The sequence below is a fragment of the Sinohyriopsis cumingii genome, chromosome 2, assembly GCF_028554795.1.
Source record: "Sinohyriopsis cumingii isolate HCF-2022 chromosome 2, ASM2855479v2, whole genome shotgun sequence".
NCBI lineage: Eukaryota > Metazoa > Mollusca > Bivalvia > Unionida > Unionidae > Sinohyriopsis > Sinohyriopsis cumingii.
Genome location: NC_142962.1, coordinates 41,433,352 through 41,461,180, shown reverse-complemented (window position 1 = coordinate 41,461,180; position 27,829 = coordinate 41,433,352). Strand labels below are relative to the sequence as shown.

General features: G+C 34.7%; 1 protein-coding gene across 6 annotated transcripts in view; it reads right to left on the bottom strand.

Moving 5' to 3' along the window:
- Nucleotides 1-27,829, bottom strand: part of LOC149804709 (regulator of G protein signaling 7-like) — a 294,195-nt gene that overhangs the window by 68,513 nt on the left and 197,853 nt on the right. For all 6 annotated transcript variants that reach the window (XM_089943319.1, XM_089943310.1, XM_089943302.1 and 3 more), the window contains 4 exons: nt 22,559-22,620; nt 20,836-20,949; nt 10,756-10,887; nt 8,016-8,090 (listed from right to left, as the gene is read on the bottom strand). In XM_089943319.1, coding sequence (XP_089799445.1) covers nt 8,016-8,090; nt 10,756-10,887; nt 20,836-20,949; nt 22,559-22,620 — 383 coding nt within the window. The remainder of the gene's footprint in view (nt 1-8,015; nt 8,091-10,755; nt 10,888-20,835; nt 20,950-22,558; nt 22,621-27,829) is intronic.

Sequence of the window (27,829 nt, the reverse complement as noted above, 5' to 3'; positions counted from 1 at the left end):
CCAGAATAAAATCAGACTGGGATTTGTCTGACCCAACAATTGTAATACTTTTCATAAATGACTATTACCTTATAAAAGCATTTGGAAAACATCTGTCTGGGTTCATTTCCCTATTTTTCAATCTCTACATAACTGAAATAACATGCCCTTTTCCATGCAATAGGTTTATATGGGAGGAGAAATAAGGATTTCTTACAAGTTTTATCAGAAACTTGATTCTTAATAGTTGTGCCAGATTGAGATTTGGAAGTGCTCAAATGGGACTAAAATGGTTTTTACCAAAATTATTTAGAGAAGAAGACTTTCTGACAAATTAAACTTTGTTCATTAATCAATAATCATCAGTTGTACAAGCAACATTTTCTAAAGTTTCTACCTTTTCTTCATCAAGGTAGATCATACTGTCACCCAGGACAAAATTTTTGAACTCAAGAACTACCGTATTTCATGTCATTTTTCATACCCTTTAATTTTTCGTACACCATCAAGCCATAAAAATAATAATTAATTCCATCATATTTTTTTGTATACAAAATTTAATATTTTTTCGGTCATCCTATTATTTTTCGTACATAAAATGATCTTCTGTGAAGATTTACTTTTGCCAATGTGATAAAAAAAAGTACGGCCCTTTAAATTTTACAGCCTAGAATAAGAGATAAAATCACTGTTTTAGTTGCATTTTTATTTTTTATTTATCCATTATTTTTATTTCATTTTGTTAAAACTGAAGACAGGTTCCCATTTCAAATGGATTAAAAAATATACCAAAGTTCGATTTAGGTACATCAAATGACCAGGGTATTGTTTTGCTAAGCAAGTTATGAGTAATGACTAACTTTGGGCATGTTCTTAACTGAGGCACAAGTCATCAATTCATTTTCAACTGGTTGAGATATTTTGAAGAAGGAGTGTGTCACCAAACAGGAATCCAGGTGGGGTAAGTAATACATGTATGTTAATTTTGCTCATTGATCTTTTACTTTTGCCATCAATACCATGTTATGACTCCAGTGTCTTAATCTACGCAACAAGAAATAGCAAAACAAACAAGTTTTGCATAATTGAAAATAATTTATTTCTCAAAATACAGAAGAGAAAGAACTAAATTAACTTACAGCATGGTGAATGAATTCTTGTTTCCTAAAAGTCCTTTCAATTCCAATAATTCCAAGAAATCCGAAAAATGCCCCTTCTGTGTTGAAGTTTCAAATGTACAGAAAGATTTCCAAAGAATTCACCAATTATAAGTGTGTAGAAAGCCCACTGCTCAGCTTACTCAGAAAGGGCAACTGTTTTGTTAACTGAGAATCTATTCACATTCATTTTATTGACCTTCTTCGTCTTTTGTATCGGCAAGAAAATATAATGATTGATGTATTTGTTCTGTTGTTGTCATTACAATATATACTGCTATTCATCAACAGCTGGACAGCGTCGTTAATGAGTGCTCTTGATTACGTCAGTCAGTGTAATAAAGCAAAGCGTGCATTTGAAAACGAGTTCAGAAGCCATTTGAGTTTATTTATCCAGTAAAAATAGTAATATCTCAGTACAGGAAGACGCGAAGACCACAGACCATTTGGCAATTAATCTTATTGGCTCAATATAGTAATGCAGTAAAAAACGATAAAAACCCAGTTACTTTTAATCATAAATGCAAAAGTCATTGACTCCGTGAGTTCGAGTTACATATACCGGTAGTTAATATCTTCAAAGATCTTGGTCTGTTCATGTTGGGCATGTCTTCATTATTAAGTTTCTTCAAATAATATGCTATGTTTATAATACAAAAATATTTTTATATACAATTGCTATGTTGTTCACTCTCTCTCTCTCTCTCTTAAAATCATTTGCCCTTTTTTCAACTGGCTTCAGAACAAGTATCAGTAAATTAATATTTTTCTTGAGTTAATAGACTTATCGTACACATTTTCAATACCCCATGGGTAGCCTCATTTCCCTACGCAGAGCCTCCTTAATTTGATCTGTAGAGGTGAATCTGGTCTTCAATCCAGTATTTACTGGAAAAGACCAAGCTAAAGGTCAAGCGTATTTAATTAGCATGTATATTACCTCTGCATAGCCATGTGGCACAGTGACAATGGATCTCATAATTACAACCAAAACGATTTATTTATTCAGGTTTTAATTGCCAATGGAATATAATAGTGCCCTTGTAGTGTTTACATAAAGAATAACACAACTGACATGTAACTGAACAATAAAGATTATTTTCTTATTTCTCTCTCTCTCTCTCTCTTTCTCATAATAGCAACAGATTTTTCTTGAGTTGAGCAGAATGAGACCGATTTAGTTTTATGCCTTATGTTGTCGAGTGTCGTGTGTTCCACAGGCCTTGTCAGGTATGATCCCTTTATTTTTTGTACACGGTAATTACCACAAAATGAGGGGCCCCGAGTGGCCGAGTGGTCTAAAGCGCTCTCCGCTACGGATCACTGCCATCTCACCTCTGTCTGCGTAGGTTCGAGTCTCGGATTCGGCCAATGTGGGTATGTGAGAAAGCTTGCCAGTAGCTTCTCGAGGGTCGGTGGTTCTTTCCAGGGTTTTCCCGGATTCTTCCTCCACCATTAATACTGGCCGCCATGTATAGCCTATCGAGTGCTGAAAAATGGCGTTAAGCCCAACAACAACAACAACAACAACAACAACCACAAAATGATAATTATTTATTTTACATATAATTTTTCATACATTGAAATTATTAATTATGTTTTCATGTACGAAAAATAACATGAAATACGGTAGTACGAGTTGTATGTGGTTATTGTAGTCGTAGGCACCACTTATCAAATAATTGTAGTCGTAGGCACCACTTATCAAATAATTGTAGTCGTAGGCACCACTTATCAAATAATTGTTCATTTTCTCTTGCAAATTTGATATGGGTCTGTCCAGTTTTTTTTATACTGTTAATAGACCTTTGTCAATATGTCTCATGTAACAAGACATAGCCCTTCAAATTGCACTCCTTAAACACATCATAATCAGCACTTTGTTGTACTGACAGTGCAGCACTTTGTTGAACTGACAGTGAAGTGTAGACTTTATGAGGTTTGTAAATTCATCAGCTTTGCCAATAAGTAAATTTTGTAATAATAAAGTCCAATTTCTTCTTGGCTATTTCAGATTTTCAGTAATATTTTCAAAATGAGGAAAATATTTTACTACTTATTTCTTCTTTTAAATGGGGTACTAACCTAATATTTCTGGTAACATCAAAACCAGAACTTGGGTGTAAAGTAGGGAATGCTTTCCACTTGTCAGTTCTAATTCTTTTAGTCTATATTGCATTTCTCTTTCTTCCTTTCCTCTTTCTCTTTGCATCTGTCTTTCCAACACTTCTTTTTTTCATTTGATCTGTCTCTTTCCTATTTCTGCAACTGCATTTGACTATCTTCTTCTGCTTTTTGAACTCTATTTAGATCTGGTGTTATAATTTCACTTCTTTTACTTTCATTTCAGAGCCAGATAGAGACTTACTAATCAAACCCAAAGAACTTTTATCTAAAAAAACTGTTCTCCACAAAATACTGGACAAAATATTTTTTATTTCTTGTTTGTCAAAGAAGCCTTTGCCTCAGAAAGATCATATTGTCTGGCAATTTGGAGCAATTCATCCTTTTTCAAAGACTCTCGCTCTTCCTGGGAAGGATTTCAACTTAAGTTCTCCAGTTTAGATGATATTGTGGAAGATTTCTCAGATAAGTGAAATGAAATTAAAATACCTGGGATTTAGAAAAATCAGAAACAAAGTGAATTTAATTTTTTTTTTAAAATCTAAAATAATTAGAATTTATATATATATATCCTGCATGAATAACCACAATTTTCTACAATGACTCTAAGGTCTTAAACTATGTAACAGAAAAGAGAAAACCAACACGTTTTGTAAAATTCAAGAAATAATTGATTTCCCAATAATACAAAGTAAAAATTTAAACAGAACTTACAGTATTGTGAATCAAATCCCAAACAGTCCTAAAAGTTCTATCACAAGTCTAAATGTGTCAAGTTCCAGTGGAATTCCAAATGAATTTCAAAACTGAATGTGTTTTGTCCATAGTCTGGAATGTGCTAATGTCCCAATGTCCTAAGCTGTGGTGATTTGCTAATAGTCTTTTTATGTATCACAATATAATCCAAAATGTCCTCATCTGAATTCGCTATAATTCCAAATTTATGTCTTAGCTCAAGAATATTATTGAGCACTTTATAATTTCAGTGAATAATAATTTGAATAAATAAATCCAATGGAATTAAAAATTATTAGAAACATTAGTTAATTATTATGTTGTTTACAAAATAAATGTTACTGTCATGTACACCACTAACCTGATTTAACACAAAGCACACAAAGATCAGTTACAAAATGCAAATATACCTAACATGTAATCATTGAAAATACCAACAAACTAAATATACATAACACTTGGTAAACTTGAACGTCATCATAATGAGGTGTGCCACTAGCTAATTGGGGTTCCTACCTTTAAGGTCAAGGTCATGGATCAACATTTAAATCTGCCATCACACTTTCCTTTCTGCTCCAGAACTTTCAAGCCATTTGAGATGAAGGAAGTAAATTTGGTATGCTTGGTACTTTTATACCATAATTAGAAATTATCACATGCCACACTGAAGGTCCCATCATCTGGGTCAAAGTTATGGCACAATATTATAAGTTTCTCTCACACTTTCCTTTTGCTCTAAAACTTTCTTGCTAACTGAGATATATATCTTTATACATCATCATAAGATTCCAGGCATCAATATATTTTCCATCACATTCTCCATTCCCATCTTTAACATCAGAAGTGTTAAAGAATAAGGGATAATCCTGGTACATCTTTATACCTTCATTTGAAGGTGTGTTGCGTACTACATTGGTGGTCATATCTTCATAGTCAAGGTCACAGGTAAATATGTGAAGTTTCCAATCATCTTTTTTTCCACTTTATTACTTTAGAGCCCTTTCAGCTTTAGGGATGAAACTTGGTATGTTTATACATTATCATTACAATGTGTCTTGTGTACCAAATTAGGAGGGGCCCCGAGTGGCCGAGTGGTCTAAAGCGCTCTTCGTTACGGATCACTGCCATCTCACCTCTGTCTGCGGCGGTTCGAGTCTAAGATTCAGCCAATGTGGGCATGTGAGAAAGCCTGCCAGTAGCTTCTCGTGGGTCGGTGGTTCTTTCCGGGGTTTTCCGGGTTCTTCCTCCACCATTAATACTGGCCGCCATGTATAGCCTATCGTGCTGAAAAATGGCGTTAAACCCCACAACAACAACAACCAAATTAGGAGTCATATATTCATGGTCATGATCATGGGTCAATATTTTAAATTTTTCAACACATTTTTCTTTCTTCTCTATATTTCAAAAGCTGCTTGAGATCAAGGGATGAACTTTGAACTTGTACATCATTAGAAGGTGTGTCACAAATCATACTCAGGGTAATGTCATCAAAGTAAAGGTCATGGATTGATAATTAATTTTTCCACTATATTTTCCTTCCTATTCTATAGCTTTAGAGCCATCTGAGGTTGAAGGATGAAACCTGCAACATTTGCCATCTACCACACTGGGGATACCTTCTTGAATGTCATGGACATAGGCCAGTATGTTAAGCATCAGTAGCAATTTCCTTTCTATGAGCTGATATAGATAAATTAATGAAATTTGTGTCACTTAAAATGTATTGCATTTTACTTCAGGAGGTTTTATTTTCAGGGTAAACAAAATGGTGAGAATGTGAGCAGACTGGAAAATGAGCAAAGACCTTAACAAACTGACCCAACTCTAACTTCTGAGATGGAATACCCAAATGTGGTTTGAAACATTTTATAATGATGATGTATAAATATTCCAGGTTTCACTGCTTAATCTCAAATGGCTCTAAAATTATAAAGCAGCATGGAAAGTGTAACGGAAAACTTAAGACTATTAAACTGTGACCTTGACCCTGAAAAGGACATGAAATGTGGTTTATGATTAACCTTTTAATGATGTATACCAAGTTTCATCCCTTAATATCAAAGAGTTTTAGTTGTACTGAGGAAACAACAAAAATGTGATGGTTGGAAGTGGGAATGGATTAAGTATATTAGTATATTAAGTAGATTATATTTCCTGCATTGTGTGAAAAGGCAGGGGACAAAAGTGAATAAGATTATACACAGTAACAAAGAATTCAGATGTGCGACATGCAGTTCCACTGTGACTACATCTGATTTCAGTGACACTTGGTCAAGTTCCAGTGATTTACATGTTGCTTCATCTACAGAACAAAAGCACAGCATGCCATGAAATAAGCATGGAGTATAAAACTGTAACTACTGCATATAACTAATGAATATAAAGAAACGGAGCTAAGCACTGAATATAATGGAAAATGCAATGCATTTATTTGAGTAAGCACCACATATAAATGCTAAACCTCTATATGTCTAAAATATAATGATGAAATTACCATATATAATAGCAATAGCACCAGGTATGATTAAACTACCACATACAATACACTTCTTATAATGATAAATAATCATGAAAGCAATATATAATGACAAAACACATTGAATTTAATAATGACAAACCACAAAGAATATATAGGAATTATATTCCATTTGTCACAGAATTAAACTCTTATTTATTGAATACATGGACTTGAGATTCGTTTTTTGTGTACAACGATACCTGAGGGTGATTTATGTATATTGTGTCGTATTTCGAAATAGTGAGTTCGGTTCATCCCATGCCGCACGTGTGAAGTGCTCTCAATGAGATGAACTGAATGCCTACATTGCACAGACTGTCTGTATATAAATACCTCACCATATGTACATTTCTTTACAATATGAAATAGTCTTGTCAGCGGGCAGTCTGCTTCAAGGACTTGCACATCTTCAGCTGTAGAGCCGTCTAGTGTCTCTGACCGGAATGTCTCTTTCTGTGACTAGAGTGTCTGTGTCTAGAGTGACCAGAGTGTCTTTGACTGTGTCTGGAGTGACCAGAGTGTCTGTGTCTGAAGTGACCAGAGTGTCTAATGCCCGGAATGTCCGGAGTGTCTAAATGTCTGGAAGGTCTAATGTTTGGAGTGTTCTGAGTGTTCAAAGTGTTCGAGTGTTCAGAGTTTGTAGCAGCTGTAAAGCTGAACTATAGCAGCCATGGAGCTGAAACAGTGTACTGATGACAGAGTGTATCTCTGTACATGTAATTTGTTAGCCGTGGGCTAATTTTGGGGTTCGTAAAACCCAGTGTATCTTTTGGGACTGTAAAGATAAGTTGTATATATGTCCCTCTTTTTTATCACCATAATTTCGCTACCTGAGTGACTGCATTTAACTACATGAGTAAAATTCATCGTTTACTACCTGAGTAAACTATATCCATTGTTTCATTGTCAAATCGTCGTGAACCATTCACTCCTTGTCTTTTTATTTGCTAAATTAATTTATGTGTATTTTTCATCTTTAAGTCTGTGCGTTCTTATGGGCTTGGATTATATATATATATATATATATATATATATATATATATATGCACATTTTCATAATTAGTTGCTCATTCAAGTCATCTATTATTAAACATTGTATTTATATCATCGTCAAAAGTGTTCTGTTGTGAATCTGAAAATCCCACCCCGTTATCTTGTTACACCATTCATACAATATAGTTTGTAAATTTCAGGATTAAGTTAATCCACTCTTTCAAAGGAAATTACTCGAGTTAGATTCATGGGATAAAACTGAACTGTTTTTGTTAAACTCTCAGCTGATAGAGTGTCAGACTCTTAACCCAAGGGTCATAGGGTTGATACATGCCTAGCCAGCCTGGGACAGCTGCCTAGTGTATCACTGGGAAAGGGATTTGTCTTCTGTGTTCTTGACATTATATAGCCAATGATCTATTAAAAATGCCCTTACAATCAACATGTGAAATCACTGTTAATATTTTAGTACTGAAAAAGCTGAAATCTATTGGTCCACTACTTACTGAAATATTGCATGAACTTTTTCATATATCTGGCTCTGTGCTACACCCTTAAGTTCCTGACAAGCCAACCAGAACCTGTAAAAAAGAAACAACAAATAAACAATGGAAAAATAAACATAAATTCTATATAAAATTTTGATTCGCCAAGTCATAATGTAACAAATCATGGAAATTTCTGTAATTAATAGAGAAGGATTTTATATAGTGTCAAAATTAAGAATCCATTTCTTTTGTTCTTCATATAACTTCTGAAATTGTATACATTTATTTAAGTCTCACTGGACAGATTTGTATTTGTTTTTCTTGTTCATATGACTTCTGAAATTGTATACAGTTTCATAACTGTATACGCTGGACAACTTGAGTTTTTATTTGGAAATAAATATATATACATGCACATCTACTCATAATATAACATTCTAAACAAATGATGGCAGTCTGGAAAAATAAGCTTAACACAAATACTGAGTCTATGCTAGTGATGTACAAAATACTGGTCACAGTGACCTCTGTTATACATACAAAATACTAATGATGAGGCATACAAATATCTCATTTTATGATTAAATTATGAACTGCACCCAATCAGTGAACTTTAAACAAAATTTCAAAAGTCAACGAAGCATGAAATAAAGGCCGTGATGACCTTTTTAACAGTAAGGATGTAGTACTTATCAAGATGCAACCTCTCACCAAATTCATGATTCTAGGTAGGATTGTATGCATACATATGCCAAAAACCTCACCAACTTCATGATTCTAGGTAGGATTGTATGCATACATATGCCAAAAACCTCACCAAATTCATGATTCTAGGTAGGATTGTATGCATGAATATGCCAAAAACTCATGGTCATAAGCTACCAGCAAAGACAATGCCCAAGTCAGTAAAAGATGAAATATAGGTTATAAGGAGTTTCCTTTGTTATAAGTGTGTCTACATCATCATCATTTTCATGATTGTAGCAGGAACAGTGCCACAGAGATGAATAGTATGCACAAAATTTAACACAAGTCAGTTAACTATATAATGGTCTACTACTAAAATGAGGAAGATGTGCAAATCATGTGTTGTTTTGTTTGGCTTACGAATGACTCTTGGATTTGACGCTATCCAGAAACACGAGTAACCAATTTTCACGTCTTTAAATCTAGTTTCATGATGATTAACATATTAGGCCATGTACAGGGGCTACTTACAAATGAAATTAAGACTATCGGTAAATGGTTATAGTAATGGGTGTTAGTCAAACACTACAAGACATCGACATGGACAGTTATGATGGGGTGGTGGTGTAGCAGACCTACCATTCACCCCACATTGTAACTATCAAGGTTGGTGCTTTACATTGTAAGAATGTGAATCGTTTTGTCTCTGAACAACCTTACTCCCAATCCCTATATCCATTTACCTATAGTTTTAAGTTCATTTGCAACAAGATGCATTGAAAGTGTTGTAGTCCCAATGTTTTAGCCAGATTTGGATTTTCCCAGCTTTTCTTTTTCAAACCTAGTCAAAGAAAGAATTATTTATATTCAGAAAAACAGCAAAAATGTGTTATTTGAGACTGTCAAATCAATATATTAAATCTTCTAAATAAAATATAAACCCATCATTTTTAGTTTGCTTTAAAGACTAGCAGTGTGTATGTCATGCAGTTCAGTGTTTACATTAGTTACTTTGCACATGACTCTATTTATAGAAGTTAGTATAAAGTAGTTCTCTGTACAGTTTATACAGAAATAAACACGATTGGGTATGATCACATGCTTATGTTCTGACCTATGGAAATCTTCCATTCATTTATCAACTGATAGAACTTCAATTATCAAATAAAATACAAATTAAATAGACTTAATAATGTATACAGTATGTGAAAAACCTATCTATTCATTAGCTAAATGTGAATACATAACCTATTTCAGTAAAATGTGAAATGCAGTTCCCAATGACCTTCTTGCATGAGTGTATTACAACTGAAAGGAATTTCCCATTCTAGAACTTTCTAGGTCAGAATGAAGATCATTAGTAAATGTAAACTTGTTTACTTGAATCCGAGTTTAAGATACAGTCTTGATTTTGACCTAGAAATTTATAGAATAGAAAATTCCTACCACAAGTCCAAAAGTGCAGAATGGTCTGAATGAATTCTAACAGTCCTGAATATCCAGGTGTACCACAATGATAAGAGCACTTCATAATTCCAATGAATAATTTAAATAAACAATTCCCTCCAGTTGTATGTGAACACAACTGTAAACTCTGATCATAGATTCCAAAAGATTGATATGAACAAGAATGAATAATTGTTTTAGACAACTACCCACTTAACCAATGATAATGCAATAGATTGTTCTGTAAAACCAAAATTTCCAGTGGAATATTCCATTAAATCTTGAATTAGAAGTCTAGTAAACTTTGTTCCCTCCTTAAAATCGTGACAAAAGAATTACTGAGATGTAGTAAATCTGTACAAATATGCAAGTAATTTTAAATGTGCAGATGCCAATACCAACAGCAGTATGACAGATCTCCTCCACTTCATGGAGGTGAAATAAAATGGTGTTTGAATAAGCAATGAGTACTGCTCATATAAAGTTAGCTTGAACATTCAATTAAGAAGTTAAATCCACAGACTTGACATTCAGGTTTAAAAATTATCCTTTATGCTCTGACTTAAGTTTGAAGTTCACAAGCCATGTTTGATACCTATATTCTCCTATTATTGTCATTACGTACTTTAAATTTTCTCCACTAAACTCCTTATCTAGGAATTTACTAAACTGCTCCTTCCCAGCTGGATCTCTTATAAGTTCCTCTACAGAAAATGCCCAGCGTTTCACTCGCCGCTGTGGTATGTCCCGAGGATTTCTGAAATAGTAAGAAGATATGTGTACATTCCCATGTTAAATAATATATAAATTCAAAATTTTTTGCAAATAGCTACACCTCAGTTTTGAAGACAAGTTGTTGTATGCTCAGATACTGGTTGATAAGGCTGAAATGATTACCAAAATTTCTGAATGTGTACACAGCATACAATAAGCTAAATGATCCAGTTTAATTGAATCTATTAAAAACTCAAACTTTTCTCTCATTCTGTTTGTTAGGTTTACAGCTGACAGCTATTTATATACACCAGTAAGCCATTGACAATGTTCATTTGCTATACATCATTTACATCTATTTACAAATTTACAATAGGATTCAGTTTGTAAGACATGCCAATGTTGAATGCATGGCAATTTAAGTAAAACAACCCTAGCATTTTTGTGATATTATTTTGCACTTATATATATATATAAATATATATATATATATATATATATATATATATATATATATATATATATATATATATATATATATATATATATATATATGTATATATATATGTATGTATATCATGAACCTGGACATTACTGACTAGTCATGTGGATCAGCTAATGGGAGATTTAGCGTGTGAACGTTTATTTACATGATTATTGATTTTATAAATCGTTACAGGCACTAAACTACCAGTAACCCATTTGCACATGTAAACATTGCAGCCTTACCAATTGCTAGGACTATCAAAGCCCTGTTGTACTGCACTTGTATCTAATGTACAATTCTAATGTACAATCTGCCGGTCACCAACAATCAGGAAATAGAGACATGAAACCCATAAACATGCTTATCTGGAATCCTGATATAAATATTTAGGCAGAATCTAGGCAAGCCCTTCATAATGAGTAACACATTCACTAAAAGTCAGTAACAAGAGAATATATGGTGTATCCATTCCTCAAATTTTAAAACCTTGAATTCTTTATTTTGGACCAAAACAATAAACATTAGTTTTCGTAAGAAATTATAGGCATCTCACTCTTCTCTTTATATCTGTTGCCATTTTTCACTGATTTACAATCTAACAGACTAGTTCCTTGTTATCTAAATTCTGCTTCTTAGATTAAGAAACTATATTTTGTATACCAGTCATTCGTACTGATGCTGAATTAATTTTCTCCCTACCTGTGTCCAAACGGAAAACTCCTGTTCCAAATTTTATCCGAAAATTGGAACACACACTTTTTTCACCAAAGTATTGTAATGATTCTCCAAAATTTGGAATTGTTGGTACCTGTGACAGCAATGATGTACTTGTTTTAGTTAATCTGTTTAAGCACTGCATTTTTTCTGTGCAAAATATCAGACCAAAAAGCTTGTATCTCAGTACATCAATAACTCTGATCCCTTTGGTACTTTTTCACATGAAAGTGATTAAAGTCATGTTCATGCATGTGACAAAACAAAGATCTCAAACCAGTAGATTTAAAAGTTTTAATCAGTAAATTTTCTTCTAAACCAATGGATTTTTTATCAGCATGAATTTACGTTCTTCAAGGGGATTACAAACACAATAAGTGCATTTGTTGCCATAATATGTATTTGCATTATAGTATAATAAAGCAGAAAGTTTTTAACAAAAACTGGATGCAGAATCTGATGTTACAATAATTAAAAAGAATCGGTATATTGTCAATTAATGAATAATAGTTGTTTATCTTACAGTTCATTGCAAAGATTTTTAAAAACAATCCAACATCATTGTTAGCTTCCATCATAAGATTACTCTCTGGTGACCACTGATGACATTCACTGTGATTAATAAGTTTCACACGTAACATGCTCTCAATAGTTCTCTGATCCAGATTTCCCCTTGAATCACTTTGTATTTTGCAAGGAATGGAGAATGTCTTCTCTGTATCATCATTAGACTGTTGTAATGACAGGAAATCTATGCTCAGCCTGCAAAGAACTTTTAGCTTTAATTACTGCTGGGTTGTTAAGGTTGCTGACTGCTCTCCAATAGTCCTCTAAGTTATGTTCACCTGACTTGAGATGTTTTCCTGAGTCTCATCTTCAAAAATTCTTTCTCTTCATGGCTCAGATCCAAAAATCTGATAGCAGGTTTCACCTCTGTAAATAAATAGACATAACGATTGATTAGACTTTAATTAAACGAAAAATAATACATGATGTATTTTTGCTTTTATTAATAACTTATCCCATCTTTAAAATTAATTTTCTAGTAATATACTGTCAAATGATATATTTTATCTACGGACTGAACTGAATTTATGTGCATGAAATACAAAAGATGCATACCTTTTGAAACACACAATGCAAACTTCAGACCTTTGCTACCCACCTGCATACACCTAAACCTCTGATATCCATACTTTAGTGACTTCATAATATTCTTAACCAGTTTGTGAGAAAGCATTTCAGCATTTTTCCATGAAATAAACAAAAAATGCACGAGCTGCACTTAAATATTCCTATTAAAACATCCTGAACAATATAAACACAATTAAACATGACAAATTATAAAAATACTCACTCTAATGTGTTTGCCAAAATAATTTATTATGGTTAGTCTCTCCATCTTGTTGCCCTTCTAGCAATTGCTGGCTACTTTTCGTCAAGGGCTCAGAAGACACCATGACCACCTTTCAATTCCTTTATTACTTTGAACACCTCAAAAGACATCCAGTGTTTGACCTTAAACTCCCCATATTCCAGTAATAAGGTAATCAGCAAACAGCTTGTTGGGTACACACATCAAAATGTTCTTCAACAATGGATCTGCCATGCATTTTCACCCTGGATGTTGTACTGGTGGAACATTTATAGTCCCCAGTAGACTGGTTCTGGCTGGCTTCTCTGATGTGTTGATAGAACATGTAAAATTACCATGTTGGGTTTTTGTAAAAAATTTTTTAAATCATGTAAATTTCAAAAGTGGTCGATTCCAACTATAAAATAGCATGTGTAGTAGACAACCTTTAATATGTTATTTTTGACCTACCATTGGTAGAATCATATGTATGCATGTTTCATGCATAAGTATATGCTTACACAAATTCATCAAAAAGAAAACCACAAATACTGTCACATGTTAGTAGCAAAGTTCACAACTGTTAAAAACTTTATCTACCTAAATGTTTATTGTTGCTGGCAGATGAATGCACATTTCTAGATATACCTTGCTTAATATATGCAATACAGATGATGTCCTGCAACTAGTTCTGAAATTTATGTTACTCTAAGCAAGGGTTAGCTCAAACTTTGCAAGCAGAATGCAATTTAAACAAATTTATCAATCAATTGAGCCCTGCGGAAAGTATCCTACAAAACCATAAATCTTTAGATAAACTGAATAAATAAGGATGAAAAAAAAAGAAATTAAGTAAAGATATTTATTTGAATACCTCTGTCTGTACAAGCAGACTATGGCATTGATGGACTAAAACCCCTAATGCAGCATTATGAAATAGATAAGAAATCTGGCATGGTAGTCAGTAAACTACTGATTCAAGTTTATTTTAGTGAAAAATCCTATTTTGGACAGATGTATCCAAAAGATAATATCTGTTAGCTCAGGAAAATTGTAAATAACAGCCACAAAGATCAGTTCCCCAACATATTCAAGCTGAGAAAGCTAGCTATGTATATGCCCCTTCAAAAGGAAGCACAAAACAATATTCATATACAGATAAGGAACAGAGTATGCTCAGAAATAATTAACAGATTAATACTAATAGTAACCAGAGGAGATAACTTTTAAAGAATTTATTTCAGTACAGCTCTAAAAAAGTGGAGCTGGAATAAAGAGCGACATATATTGAAGTGTTAGGTAAATATTGCTCTTCCCCATTCTTCTTTACTACCCCACCCACCCGTTCTTTCAGTGACAGAGGATGAAGTCTCACTTAAGATAAAATCCTGGCAGCATCTCTCCTTAAATTGTACGTGGTGAACAAATTTGGAGTTTCTCGTTTTATGTGGAGATATTTAGATAGTGAATGACGGTGCTTCCCACTTCATTCTGGTATCTGATGTCAATCCGAGTGTCACAGTCATGGAAGAGAACAGCATAATGAAAATGGTTGGGGCCAACACAAAGCATTGTTGTGTGGTGACTCGGTGTTGTGTCCCCATTGGTGACTCGGAATAAGATGACTTTCCATTCTGCAAGACACGCATGCAATCATAAAAATGCCAAACCATACTGATGAATTTCTCTTGGCAACCAAATTTTACCATGATCTTCCAGAAGCCCCCATGACTAACTATGTCAAAATTTTTTGTAAGGATGACGAGTGTCATGTACAGGTTAGAGTTCTGTTCCTGTCATTTCTCCAGGAGTTGACCATCTGCAAACAGTACGTCTATGGTACCTCATTCATTCCTGACTCAGACAGGAGCCCTTGATTAATCCAATGAGCAAGACAACTCAGCAGAATTCTTGCAAGGATTCTGATGGCTATTAACAGGATGGAATGATCTAATGGTTGTTGCAGGATTTTCATTTGATTTCTGTTGTACAAATGGGCAATAGATGCATCTTTATACTCATGGAATTTCCTTGAGTCCACATTGTTTGTAGAGTTCAGTCAGTTTCTGGCCCATGTGCTCTGATAAATGTATGCTTAGTACAGCATCTGCTCCAGGTGTTTTTCTATTTGTCAGCTGGTCAGTTGCTTTCTCAGTTCTGGTTGAACAGCAAGTGGTATGTTGATTTCCACTTGGGGCAGCCATCAGATGCCTCTCACTGATTGACAATTCTTGACTGAGGGTGTCATTTAAATGTCTATGAAATATCTTCTTTTTTTGTCAGCAGATTTGGCATTGTCTGTACTCAGTACTGAAGAGTGCTGATGACTGTGGGTCCTAGATTGTCTTCAAAGTATCATGGAAATTCTTCAAGTCATCCCTGTCTGTAGGATTGAATCTCGTCAGCTTTGTTGCACAGCCAAGAGTTGTTACTCTCTGAGTTTGCATTGAAGAGTCCTCTTAATGCTGCTGAAGGTTGCCATTTTTGATGATGAAATGCCATCTTCTAAACAGGCCTTTGTAGCTGATGTTTTCAATGCAGCAGTCACTGTATGGCAGCATCATTCACAGCAAACCAATCATCAAGATTACTTGTGGTTAGGGTTTTGGATGTAGCTGAATACACTTTGTCTCTGAAGCATGCCCAGTTTTCCTCAACATTCTTTGAGTCTGCATCAGTTATTTCTAGTTGACTCCACAGTTCATCGACAAATGTTTCACATTATCCTGTTTCAATTTTTTGACATTGTGCTTTTTGGGCACCTTTTGTTACTTGTGGTTGTCTGCTAGGTTGAATCTGGATGTTGAGTTTGGAGACAATGAACCTGTGGTCAGTCTAGCATTCTGAACTTCTCATGGACTTCATCATTTAGACATCCTGCCTGCCTCTCTCTACACCTGATAATGACTTTGGCAGATGGAAGACTGTGTTGGTCATTAGGAGGTTGTGTTCAGTGCATTTCCTCAGAAGGGGGACTCTGTTGTTGCATTTGCCAAAATACTTTTCTGCCAATGTCACATGCCCATGTCTGATGATCTATGCTGACTCTAGCACTGAAGTCACCAAGGATGATGAGCTTTCTGTAGCAAGAGAGTCCAGGTCTTTAGAATATTTTTCCTTGATATCATCTGGATTGATCATGGTGGGTGCAAATGTGCTGATGATTGTTGCATATCTTTTTTCCAGAGTGTGGGAGTGTCATATGCATTAGTCTCCATTCAGGCCATCGAGTGGCTGAGTGGTCTAAAGCGCTCTCCATTACGGATCACTGCCATCTCACCTCTGTCTGCGTGGGTTTGAGTCTCAGATTCAGCCAATGTGGGTATGTGAGAAAGCCTGCCAGTAGCTTCTTGTGGATCGGTGGTTCTTTCCGGGGGTTTTCCCGGGTTCTTCCTCCACCATTAATACTGGCCGCCATGTATAGCCTATCTTGTGCTGAAAAATGGCGTTAAACCCTACAACAACTACAACAACCATTCAGGCCCATTGGGAAATGTTTGAGCCTGCTGACAGCTGTGATCTGATGGCAAACCCCACACCATTTTCAAGTTGTTCTTTTTATTTCATCCACTCCAAAAGACAGTGCAGGTGAGATGTCCTTCCTAACCCAGGTGAGTCTCACTCAGGGCTGCTATCTGGATGTTAAATCTGGTCAGTATGGTCAGTACTTTACTAACTAGAGTTGTTCTTGTATCTGGTCTACCTTCTGCTGTAACGTCCATTAGTATGCACAAATTGCATACACTGATGGTGATTTGCATCGCCATTGTCTTCTTTTTGATTTTTGACCAATAAGGTATGATCCCCTATTAGCCACAGTATGCCCAGGGTTAAGGTGAAGCAGGCAATGTTTAAGGCACCTTTTCTAACCCTTTCATCATGCTACATAGATGAGCAGTGTGATTCTAACACGGGTTGCTGAATTTCATTACAACTTTGGTCCAAGCTGCCTATGTGCATGTCTGCAATTACAGCTCCAAGTGTATCCAAATCTGTTACTTCACAGTTTACCCACTGCCACAAAACTTTGTGGTATCTGATAGGGGGAGTGGAATAATGTCATGAATTGTGTGCTAGTTAGATTCAAGCAAGGGAAGGTTCTGCAGAGTCTCCCTGACTCTTTTGTCCAGACTTTTCTGAATCCAGTGGCACAACAAATGTCAAAACTTCTGGAGACAAGACTGGATGCAGTGGATGGCTATCAAGTCCTGCTGCACCTGAGCTAATGCCATCTGCCTTTACAGTCGGGGGGATGAGATATCTGTCAGCTGCATTGTCCACACAGATCCTGCCATCTGTCATTTTAGTCAGGGGGATGAGATATCTGTCAGCTGCATGGTCCACACAGGTCATGCCATCTGCCTTTACAGTCAGGGGGAAGAGATATATGTCAGCTGCATGGTCCACCAGAGAGAACTTTCCATAGGGAGCTGTGTGTTGTTGTCCACTCTGGTCATACAGTCGTAGGCAGTACCATCTACTGTTATGGTAGCTACCACAACACAATCTGGCTACAGATGAATCTACAAGTAGCTGAAAAGTCTAAAAACCAACATCAATTTTATGTCAAGAGCAAAACAAAAATATTTACATACCACAATCTATTCAATAATATGCACATAAGTGTAATCTGAACATGAAATTTCCACACTTAAAATTGCAAGGAGACAAAAGATAAGCATAGACAACATTAGTAATAATGTTAGATACTGTCTAGATGTCAATCAAATCCAAACATAATGGATATGGCCAGAGCTGCCAGCCCTAGAGTACAAAAATACTGACTGCTTACTAATTTTCTGGATTAAATACCGATTTTGAAACTTTAATGCATATGTAACTACACCTCTCCCTCGACAACTCACGCACAACGGGGTCCACAAATATAGACCACACTATAAGCGAGGCGCGAGTTACTGAGGGACCTCCAAAAATTGTTAAAAAAAATGGCTTTGACATCAAGAAAACCGTATGGGGGAGGGGGGCAGCATTAGGGAACTGGGCTGTTTAATGACTGAATCCTCATTTTACAATCATGTCGATAATAAATTTTAACAATGCGCTTTTTCTAACGAAGTCGTTCGTTATTCTGTTTAAATTAAAATAAAAATTCTCTCAAAATATCCAACATATGAAAGATCGTTCCAACTGGTCTGAACAACCATCACGTGTACGTGAAAAATCTGTGTATTATGTCACTGCTTTTTGTTTTCTTGATGAGTCTGGTTCCCGTAGTGGTATTTAATAGCATCTTGCCAAATTGGTAGTCCACAATTTGGGAACTAGACTAACTGTTGATACACCACCAAACAAGTTTCCTTTTTTTTCATAAACATGTGACATTTATTTAGTGACATGTCTACATCGAAACTCAATTTTTTTATTGTTCAATTAGTACAATGTTAATGTCATGATTTCATTGGAAGTAATAATGAAATTTCTTATCATCCCTGAGGATATCTCTAAATGCCAGTTCAAGAATTCAGTGAAACTCGCTTGCCCACAATGGTACGTATTTGTGAAATCAAGCTCTTTATTTTACGAAGTATTCTTTTTGCTTTGCTGTCTTGTTATCTTTGATCACAGTTATGAAAGAGTCAGTTAATTTAAGGTAGTTTCTGTTACATACACAATAATGTTTATTACAGTGTTCGACTGATCAAATGAAGTGAGTTCACCCGACAAACGACTGAGGCTGCTAGACTTTAAGTTAGTTTGATTTTTGTGCCTTTTAACTTTTCTTTTATTCCACCTCCTTTTTTTCATTCAAAAGACAAAATTAACGTGATAATATAAAGCAGGCCAGCTTTTAATTCAGTGCAACAATACAACAAATACTTCCGCAAGTCAGTTATCAAAACACGGTCAGCACTTAATTAGGTTCTCAGAGAAACGCTCGCAGACATAGCTGTTACGGTAGATTGACGCATTTTACATTTAATTACAAGAGGACACATTGCACTTATGACGATTACACTTGAAAGGAACTAAAAGATGGAACAAGAACCCAAATTTCAATTGATAAAAAAATTATTTAATTTGTATTTATTTATTAAAGTACTGCCTCCACTCGGCGTGACATTTTCACTGATCGAAATTTCCTTACATATTGTTAACTGCGGTGTACTAGGAATGTCGTTTGGAAAGAAAATGTAAAAAATTGTATGAGTTATTTTAAATTTGATATTTTATAGTGTTGATTAAAATTTCCAGGTCCTATCTACTATTTTCAATGATAAAACGAGCAATACATCAAAGTTTCTGTTACCAATTTTGATCATGATTTTCTTTAAGTTCAACAAATAGGGATAAATTTTTTTGGTATTTTCGGGTTTAAAAAATGGGATCCACGCCTGACACCGCATTATAAGCAGGTTTGCAAGTTATTGAGGGAGTGGTGTATTTACAACATCTACAACCATCAGTAAAGTAATTGACATAGTTATTTAATGTCCAAGATACATGTGTTGCACTTTTGCAACTTCTGAACAAGCATGCTGTTCCATTTGGGTGACCATTCAAAAGGTGCAAGAATGAAACACACACTCAGAGACAGGCTGTTTATAGGAGCTTTTTCCACACCTTGTTTTTTCAAACATTATCGATTCCAATGTACCATCTTTCAGTGATGACCTGAATTCTGTTTGATTTTTTACTGGAATGTTTTCCTTCTAGCACTCAAATAATAATCTGCGATTTTACTGTGGAAAAAATGTGCGAAATAAATTGCCAGCAACACTAGTAAATGAAGATGGTTAATCTCCAAAAGAATTTAAGACAAAGTATATAAATGTCAGAAGTTTAGGCTGATCTGCTCATGATGAATCAGCAAGCTGATGTTTTTAGCTTTTCATGCTGTTTTATGTCATGGGTGCCTCCATACCCAACAGCAAAAACACATTTACACAATTTACAAAATGCAAGGTTTTCTCCTTTACTAGATGGTTTCACAAATTTAAACAAGATGGCACATTTGTCCTTCCAGTTCAATTTTTTTTACATTGCATGAGAAAATTCTGAATCTCATGCTGTACTTTTTGACATGATTAGAAGTTGAATATTATGAAGATGAGATACAGTGATAGCAGCAACTGTTTGTGCAAGCCAATATGGCGGTTCAAGACCTTCATGGTAGCTGCAATTTTGAATGAACCAAACATATTTTAGTACACTGTATTCCTATATACATGCAATACATTTACTCCAAGAATGGAACCAGGTACCCATTATAAACAGAAAATTGCAAGGAAATATTTATTAAAAAACAGATTTTTAACAAGAAAAATGTACAGGTATAGTCAGGTCCAAAATACGGGACAAATACAGAAAAAATGGGACAGTTGGCAGCTATGATACAGCTAGTAATACACTAAGGCACATACCTATATGTGGTAGTAAAACAAAACAAGAGAGATGGATATATGGGTAATAGTTACAGTGTTTTGTCAGGTTCCCAGAACTCAGTGCTGTCTGTCACCCATGGATTGGAGGGGTCAGGTAAACTAATGAAGGCATCAGACTCAGCATACTGATCAGAGTAGGCTATAAAGCTGTAACCAGAAAGTAAACAATCACAAATTATGCTGTCTTTGTCTAACTTTAATTTCAGGATTTCTTTAATTGTATCATGCTACTTCAATTGACCTTGGTGGTATAGGAAATAGTTAATGTACAGCACCCCTTACTTTAAGACTATTCATTGTAACAAGTTACAAGGTCTCTATTAAATAACAGGTATGGTTGGTCATGGATCCCCTTACATAATGTGGAGGTAACTTCAGATGTATAATGTATTTCATTATAAGGTGCCCTCACTATACGGCATTATGTTCCCTGCCTCCTATGGATTACTGTGCTGGGAATTATAGTGTGTTCAAGATATCAATACACAGGCAATAAATACAAATAGTGCATACATTACTGACCCTGAGGATGTTAGAATACAGAGTGATCAATGCTTTGATATTCCTTGTATTATTGTCAGATGATCAATGGTCAAACACTCCTTATTGTCAGATGATATGCATAAATTTGGAGCTTAGCCCTGAATTTACTTTCCCAATATGTATGTAACTGATCTAACTCATTACCAAAGCAAACAATATAACACCATGAACAATATTGTGAACACAATATACTCTAAACTAAAAATTAGAGATGAATTGGCAGCATTTATATCCCTTTATGATAGACATACAAACCTACCATATTGATTGGTACATGGCAACAGACTACTGTGTATAAAAGATTTATACTCCTAAAAAGAAACTCACATGCAAATATGTAGTACATTCAATATTTATCAATCACATGAAAGGAAAGACAATGGTTTTGACATGAAAGCTGTATAATTATATTAGTAGAGTCAGCAATCAATTCATTTAATAAATAGTCTCATGTATATTGATTTTGCAAGACAACATTGAATGATAATTTTTGTAACACTAAAGGTTGTCTGGGAAAAGGGAAAACAGTTCTTTTGTTTGTTGTGGAAATCACTCTTTCCTGCACACCATGCTATAATAAATCAACACTGTAAATGACTTGCAAATACTCCAATACAAGATTAACAAGAACAGTTCTGACACAAGAGGAAACATTGTATTACGTAAGTTTTGCTATTTACAAGCAAAGATGAGACAATAAAACAGTGCAAATTGGCTTTTGGTAAACCAGATCAAAAAGATAATTCTAAAATAAGTGGATTATCATAACAGGAGACAATATCCATGGGAAAATAATTTGTGGAACTGGTTTGGCTGTGATGACAGTATCAGCAGGGTTGTAATTTGATCAGCAATCTTTCTGCTGCAAAGGACAGTAAAAATTAAAGGGGGCAATAATGTTTGGAATAATTAAGTTTGCTTGCAACTGATGCTATAAAAAGGGAGGTAATTCTTCAGACTATACAGATAGCCTGCAGGTAACAATACCCTATGGTTAGATAAATCTAAAAAATGAAGTCATACCACTTGTGATAGCATTTGAACAGCACAAAAAAACTATCCACTGATGCCAGAAGCAATGGCAACACAACTATTCTACTTCTCTGTGGTTCAAAGTCTGATTTCTTGTTTCAAGTACATGCAATAATCTGTATCAGGGCAATTCAAATCTAAATGTACTAACTGAACTAATGCTATTAGGTGGTTTACTTACCATTCTGTAACTTTAGATACTTTTACCCTCCTCTTTTCTAACTTCTTTCTTAATAAATCAATCTGGAAAAAATAGGATTTTCTCCTGTGCATAATTAGGGATTTCATTTTATGCAGTTAACACAATATAGACTGTTTTTACTGACAAATACCTACAGCAAATAACTGTTCCTTCCCCATTCTTCGAATGATTGATTTTTAAACAATATTTTGCTCCAGAAATGGAAGTATATCAATGACAAATGGCTAGACGGATGTTAAGACTGATGGATACAAAAAATTAAACATAATAAAGCTGATGATTCCTCAACATAGAAAGGTATGTCTAGATTAATAGTCGGATATGCATATATCAAGTGTCAATGGAACATGTCTAGATTACTAGTCTGATATGCACATACCAAATGTCAAAAGAATATGTCTATATTACTAGTCTGATATACACATACCAAGTGTCAATGGAATATGTTCAGATTACTAGCCTGATATACACATACCAAGTGTCAATGGAATATGTCTAGATTACTAGTCTGATATACACATACCAAGTGTCAAAAGAATATGTCTAGATTACTGGTCTGATATACATTTACCAAGTGTCAAAATAATATGTCTAGATTACTATGATGAATTACAAAGGCTGTGATAACTAAAATTTGCTCTGCTGGGCCAAAATTACACTGATTTTGTGGTTCCTATGTGCTGCTGCATCCATCAATTAGGGGCAATAACTCTACAAAACTGTGATCTGTAATCTGGAAATCAGATTCATGCAAGAGTTGACTAATATAAAACTGAATACTAAATCTGATGAAAATCAGTAATGCTAGGTACTGTTACACTGAATAATAAAATTTACAAAGTATGATTTATCAAGGGTCACCAGTTTAATAATTAATGATACTAAACATCAACAATAAATCTTATGAGAAGAAGATAGCTGAAGATCAAACTCATCCAAGGTCTCATCCATATTAAGTTGCAAATAAAACTTGGTTGAAAACCAACAATCCTAAGAAAAGTAAGCTGCTGAACAAATCTTGAGGAGAATGGGTATCTGTGGTAATAATTTCTCTAAATAATGAAAGAAATGGGAAAATTATACTCATTTTACCAAATCTGGTTAGAATCTGAAAATCCTAAGTGAAGGCTGCAGAAAACAATTTATTTGAATGAAAGGCAATCCAGGGCATAAACTCCTCTAAATGATTACACATATAACTTTCTTTTACACTTTATATGTTTGGTAATTCATTTATTGCACTTTCAGAAGCTGGTATTGTCTAGTCTGGCAAAATTCATTTTCCCAATTATAATAGGTGATTTTAATAGGTGCTAAAGATAGTGTACTTTATACTAATTCAGGCCGCATTTGTAAGCACAAGGGAGCAGTCAGTTTAGTTAGAGTGTGCTTTGATTATGTACAATGTCAACAAATACAATATCTGAAGAAATTTTAGCCACAGTAGGTGAAAGTAACATAGAGGTATACCAACATTCTCTGCATTATGCATGTTGCAAATTTAAACAACTTCACCTTACACCTGCTGCTCTCTCAGAAGTACATAATATCTGTAGAGTACCCCAATATCAATCTGAAGCCACATGCCAAATTTGGCTGAAATGCAATACATTTAGTAAAGTTGACTTACAGAAACCAAAGTCATGAGAACAAGCAATCCATAATGCTTTAAAACGAGACTCAATCCATACAAAGCACATGCAAGTCTATGAGACCATCTGAATACTAAATTGCATCAAATATACTGAATGCTTCTTGAGCTTAGCCAGTTAAAAACAGCCCATGTGAACAAATAACAAGGGGCCATAACTCTATTCAAAATGAAGTTGATGAAACAAGATACATAAAAGACATGAGACAATGTACACACCAGACGCCAACCAAAATAATAATCAACTTTTCAGAATCAAGTGCCCAATCCAAAACACACAGACAACACACACATTATAAGTAAAACTTCTAACCAATCATACTGAATCTTAATAGTCTATACATATCAAATTCTGTAATTCTAACCAATCATACTGAATCTTAATAGTCTAATTCTGTAAAAAGTAAGGTCTGATGAGAATAAATGGTGTATCCATTCTTCCAAATTTTTTTGGCCAAAACATTGATTATGAACATTAATTTTCCTCATGAATTATCAGCATATTCTACATGCTTTCACACATAAAACTCTATCTCAAAATTATATTTCTACAAATTTTCATTCTTCAGAATTTCTTCAATATAACTCTGAATGCAGAATATTTTACAAAATTGTTTTTCTAATAATTCTGCAAAATCTGGTATTGTTGGAATCTCTGCAACTTGCATAAAAATATGCTGACTGATTTGTGAATTATGCTTGTTATAAGGATTTACTGTACTGAAAATGTTGTTTTTGTTGTTGTTGTTGTAGGGTTTAATGCCATTTTTTCAGCACACGATAGGCTATACATGGTGGCCAGTATTAATGGTGGAGGAAGAACCCGGGAAAACCCCGGAAAGAACCACCGACCCACGAGAAGCTACTGGCAAGCTTTCTCACATACCCACATTAGCCGAATCCGAGACTCGAACCCACGCAGACAGAGGTGAGATGGCAGTGATCCGTAACGGAGAGCGCTTTAGACCACTCGGCCACTCGGCCACTCGGGGCCCCACTGAAAATGTAATATTGATGCAAAAGGACAATAACTCTGTTCATATTTTACCTGAAAAGATGATACCTTTAAAAGGAATGTCAACCTGTAATAGGTAGCTCACATAGCAAATGGCATCCAGTTAAGTATTAGGACTGCACAGCTATGATAGTTAGGAACAACAACCCATGTGAAGATATAAACTAAACTGAGTTGATAAGACAAAACCCATACAAGTCACATAATGGGCCATAAGTTCAACACACCACAGTGAATCAGGGTATGTTTAATGGTTCCTATGCAATGTTGTTTACTAGGATCAGTTGTAATGGAAATGTAATCATATTGGAAAATGGGCAAATAATCCATCAAATTTGATGGGATAAGACAAAACCATTAAAAGACACACATGTAAGAGGCAATTCAGCAACTAAATGGCAATGAATTATGCACATGGGTTGGAGACCTATGTTTATTGCAAGAGGTGTGAATGGACTGCAAAGACTGATGAATGGGAAATATTACTACTATAAGACACCTGCATCTCAATATGGGGCATTCATAAAATATAATCAATATTTGTTTTTTATCTTGGTTTATATGCATCAGTTCTGCATAATTATCAAACTTAACCCAAATCTTCCAACGTACACTAATGACAAGCACTTACATTTCACTGTTCTTACCTGTGCAATTTACCTATAAAAGAGGCTAATAAAACTGCCATAAATTGTTCATTCCTCTTTCCTGTAATGCTTAGAACTATGTAACTACTTAAAAATGTAGTTTCTGTGTTTTTAGTTTTTTGCAAAGTGGGGGGGGGGGGGCTAATATTATTTATGTAATACCTGCTATTGTTACTTGACTATCTTTACAACAAAAAACATGATCCCAGCCTGATACCTTAGTTACTGCTGTTAAGGATATGAAAGAGGGGAGTGAGGAGGAAAATTTGTTATTAATATCAGTTAAATGTTACATAATTAAAATTAATTTTACCCCATAACAACTACATTTTAATAGCAGGAATACAATACCTGCTATTATTACTTTGCTGACTTAGCCAGTCTGGTGGGAGGCTAATGACCTCCAAGATCAGACATAAAAAAATATTTTTGACCATTTGCTGTCAATAGTATGCTCTACTGCATACTGGAGGGGCCCCGAGTGACCGAGTGGTCTAAAGCGCTCTCTGTTACGGATCACTGCCATCTCACCTCTGTCTGCGTAGGTTCGAGTCTCGGATTCGGCCAATGTGGGTATGTGAGAAAGCTTGCCAGTAGCTTCTCGAGGGTCGGTGGTTCTTTCCGGGGATTTCCTGGGTTCTTCCTCCACCATTAATACTGGCCGCCATGTATAGCCTATCTTGTGCTGAAAAATGGCGTTAAACCCTACAACAACAACAACAACAACTGCATACTGGATGATGGTTTGCCCACATAATGGGCTGACAGAATTGGGCGTAATGCATAAATGCCTTCACTTTGGTGCAACACTAATTGAAGGTAGAATAAAAGTAGGGAGGTGTGAGACTGCCTCAAAGCAACATTCATTTCAAAACCCAGAGGAATCATTAAGAAAGACCCAAGAAACTGCAAAAGCTATAATGTCGTGATTCTCATGTGTTATGATTTTAAGGTCATAAACTTGGTAACAAAAAGGGCAAAACCAACTAGTTGAGTACAATTCATTGTTATTTAAGGAACTTACAGAATTGTGAATTAAATACCAAATAGTCCTAAAAGTTCTATCACAAGTCCAAAAATATAGAGTGTTCTGAAAGAATTTCAGCAGTGTTCTCAATAAATCCCAATCTTGAATGTGCTGATGTGCCAAATGTCGTTGATTTATTTTGTAAGAATCCCAAAAGTCAATAAGCACTTTGTAATTCCAATGGATAATTTATGTAAATAAATTTTCTTAAATTAAAACTGAACACAACTCAAAGACTGATTCCACTAGACAGATGTTAAAATAGGAAAAACTAATTCTGTTGATCATAACCTTTATATAAAAACCTAAAACATAATAAGAGGACTAGAAAGAGGGTCATATACATTCATTTCCAGAACATTCTAAGGTGTAAACAAGGTCCGGTCTTTTATTTAAATTTTAGAATAGAACATGATAAATATCAGGTGAACCATGAACTTCCATGAGGAAAACCAAAATTCTGAACTTAGATCCAAGTAAACATGTTTGTAAATATTAGCTTAATGTACAATCTACAATCATGGACAAAAGGTCTTAATGTACCATCTACAATCATGGACTAAAGTTAGCTATCTAATATGTTGTTTACAAAAATACCCGTACAATCAACAATTATGGACAAAAATTAAACACACACTATATATATATATATATATATATATATATATATATATATATATATATATATATATATATATATATATATATATATAACATGAAAGCAAGTCCTCTCTTAGGAATGAAAAGCCATTTGATAGTCTGAACAATCCCCTTGTGATGGTGACTTTCAAAATATCAGAGAAACCTCTTTTTCCTTTCGATTTAGCCAAAACAGAAATAAACAGCTCATAATGATCAAAGGTCTTGATCATCTTCAACACAGATATGGCTGAAAATGGAGAACTTAATT